This window comes from Oryzias melastigma, linkage group LG12 (assembly GCF_002922805.2).
Source record: "Oryzias melastigma strain HK-1 linkage group LG12, ASM292280v2, whole genome shotgun sequence".
Taxonomy (NCBI): Eukaryota; Metazoa; Chordata; class Actinopteri; order Beloniformes; family Adrianichthyidae; genus Oryzias; species Oryzias melastigma.
The window spans coordinates 1,940,277-1,943,631 of record NC_050523.1 but is presented as its reverse complement, the minus strand read 5'-3'; the positions used below and the strand labels follow the sequence as shown (position 1 = coordinate 1,943,631).

The window sequence follows — 3,355 nt, the reverse complement described above, 5'->3', positions numbered from 1 at the left end:
AAACACATCTCACTCCTCTTCATCTCCTCTCTGCTCAAAGTGTGAGAATGTTTGAGCAGCGTCCAAATGTAATAAATCTACCAGCAAAAACGTGGGAATTCAGCGACGCGCTGATTATATCATCATAGCGGTGATGACGGCCAACGCCGAGGACGAGAAACCTGCCCGGAAACCCAGACTCCAGCTCCGCAAACACGGAAATTCTCTGGAAAACCGACACTTGAAGCTTGGGCTGCTTCTTACCAGAAAACCAGTAAATATGGCAAGCAAAACGGGCCAAAATACTCTGGAGCATCAAAACAAGACTGACGGCCTTTTTAAAGATTTCTTCAAATGTAATTACAAAAGTCTTTTCATCACACTATAAATAAATGTTTAACACTCGGTCTTCATGGAATAAAAGTGATTAAATAAACTCCTACCTGAGAACTCCAGAGGAATATTTGATGTTTCTTTAAGCTTCACTGTCCGTATTCTCGTTTTATTTTTTTTCCTGCCCACTTGAAGACGTTTGTGATATTTAATTTCATCAGGCTTGATGTTTATGTGATTTTTGATAAGTTTTCAAAAGGACGAATCAAATCTCTTATTTTACTCTAACAGAATCCAGGAAACCATCTTCTCACCAATGTTCTTTATTCATCTGACAATCATAAAAAACAGAAATCTTCTTTTTTTCTTCAGTTTTCTGTCTTTTTATTTGCACAGTTTAATTTGTCCTGTTTTTAACTACCATATTTTCTTTTATTTATTTATCTTTTTTTTATGACAGTGTGTCTAACGTATGGAAACTTCAAGTATTACCGTAAACACGCTAACACGCTTTTTTAACGTTTACGGGAGCTAGCATAATCCCAGTAAAGTTTGTTCAAGCAGTATTAGTCTGTTGTTTTACGTGTTGCAAACATGTTAGGAATTAGCGATATTATGAAAATGCTAACGTTTCTAAAGTGAATCACGTGTTTTTTTTGTGTTTGGGAGTTAGCATAGTCACAGTCAAGTTTTTATTAGCGGTATCAGTCGGTTATTTTACGAGTCCTAAATAAGTATTGTAAATGTGCTAACGCAGCTAAGATGTAGCGGTATCGGACTAGTTTTTTAAACGTTTTTGAGAGTTAGCATAGTCACGGTAAAGTTTGTTCTAACTGTATCAGTCTGTTGTTTTACTGGTTGTAAAGAAGTTTAATCGTTATTGAAAATGTGCTAACGCGGCTAATGTGTTGCGGTGTCGGACTGTGGTTTAAAACGTTTTTGGGAGTTAGCATAGTCACGGTAAAGTTTGTTCCAGCTGTGACAGTTTGGGGTTTTTTTGTGTTGCAAACAAGTTTGGGTGTTATTGTAAATATGCTAATGTGGCTAACGTGTAGCGGTGTCAGACTGTGTTTTGTTACTTTGTTTTACGTATTTGGGAGTTAGCGTCGTCTCAGTAGAGTTTGTTCTTGCTTTATCCGTCTTTTTTTTGTAGAAGTTGCAAAGAAGTTTGGATTTTATTGTAAACACGCTAACGCGGGCGGCTAATGTGTAGCGGTGTCAGACTACGATTTTTTAACGTGTTTAGGAGTTAGCACAGTCCCAGTAAAGTTCGTCCAGGCTGTATCAGTGTGTTTTTTTACAAGTTTGGGTATTATTGTAAATATGCTAATGCGGAATATGTTTTTTTTACGTGTTTAGGAGTTAGCATAGTCACAGTCAAGTTTATTCGAGCTGTTATCAGTCTGTTGAATTACGCGTAGCAAACATGATGGGAGTTAACTGTATGGTGAATCTATTGTGCTAACGTTTCTAAAGCGGCTAACGTGTAGCATGTTACAAACAAGTTCTTCAATTATTGTGAACGCATTTCATAAAATCTGACTGCAGATTTTCTCTAACTATAAAATAAGTTCTAAAATAGACCAGCCAACGATGCGCCTTATAATTTGATACGCTTTATAGTTAAAAAATATGATATATTCATGATTAGGTTATTACATTTGTCACATATATACTTGTATAGACCAGTTGGTGTTATGTATTATATTATTGATGTTAAACTGTTTTAATTTCAAAATAAATAATAAAAAAAAAAGATTCTCAAAGAACTTAAGTGTAGTTTTAAGTATAAAATCAATTCAAATTCATAAGATTTCATTTGGAATCCGTATTGTAAAATTATTCAGCTTTTTTTATTCTAAATTAATTTTTTTGTTTAAATTGTCATGTTAATAAGCAACTTTTGCAAAAAATAAGTAAAAAAGGAACTTTACAGTCACGTATCTGTACGTCTGAATTGTTTACCATTATTCAGCTTTTTTAATCATTTAGATTTTTCTTTTTAGCATTTATTTACCATATATTTTTCTGCTTTATTTCCTTATTTTAAGCATCTTACAGTCGGGTAAAAACGGTAGAACTTCAAAAAGAATCGTTACTGGAGACAAAAAGGACCAAATGATTCTTGCATCCATTTGTTTGCCTTAAATACTAATTATTCTTTGAATCATTTTTTGTTATTTGTGTTTCCGTTCGTCTGTAATAAATAAAGAATATTCCAGGAAACGGAATTGTTTTAGTGTAAATGAAGAAACGTCAGTTTAGACATCAGCTGATTGATTGCAGGTGACTCCATCAGACCGACTAATTAAGGGATGATTTCTCTAAGTTCATTAACTAGAAAAGCTCTGTTTGGTGACGTCACAGGGATCGTCTCACCACGACAATGATTTCAATGATTTCTGACCGAAAGCTTCTCATCGTTTTCTGTCAAGTGGAATCCCGTTCTTCCCGGTTTTCCTGCAACATTCCAGCATGTTTCGTTCCTCCGGAGGAACCTGAACGCATCACCAAGGTCGTTTCCTCGGGAGTCTCCGCTGCTCCTCCGCGGCTCCTCCGCCTCCAACTTCGCTCTCCTGACTTTCTGGCTCCTCTGAGGAGCTCAGAGCGGCGGGATCTCCCCCGGATTCCCGCGGCTGCCGCGCGCGCGCCTCTTTCAGGCAGAGATGAGGAGGAGGAGGAGGAGGAGGAGGTGATGGAGACGAGCTCTTACCTCCTGCGGAGACGCTCCACAGCAGCGCGAGGCACAGCAGCGAGGGGAGGAGGGCGCCGCGCGGCCGGAGTCGGGGCGCGCAGGCGGCCGGCGGCATGGCGTCCGCGGGGAGGGGGTGGAGGGACGAGAAAAGTCACGGAAGAGGAGGAAGAGGAGCCCCCGGTGCGCGCGCGCTCCGTCTGCGAGGTGGAGGAGCTCCGCGTGTCACAGCAGCATCCTCCGATCTGTCCTCCTTTCCTCCTCCGCGCGCTCTGCTGTCCCTCCTCCCTCCCTCCCTCTCTCTCTCCCGCCCACCCCCTCTCGTGCACACGCACGCGCACATTCTGACCT

General features: G+C 40.2%; 1 protein-coding gene across 4 annotated transcripts in view; it reads right to left on the bottom strand.

Annotated features, from left to right (window-relative positions):
* The window catches only part of LOC112163098 (seizure 6-like protein), a 58,666-nt gene extending 55,375 nt beyond the window's left edge, over window positions 1–3,291 (bottom strand). For all 4 annotated transcript variants that reach the window (XM_024299257.2, XM_024299259.2, XM_024299261.2 and 1 more), the window contains exon 1: window positions 3,026–3,291. In XM_024299257.2, coding sequence (XP_024155025.1) covers window positions 3,026–3,122 — 97 coding nt within the window. In that variant the 5' untranslated portion in view covers window positions 3,123–3,291. The remainder of the gene's footprint in view (window positions 1–3,025) is intronic.
* Window positions 3,292–3,355: the final 64 nt, after the last annotated feature.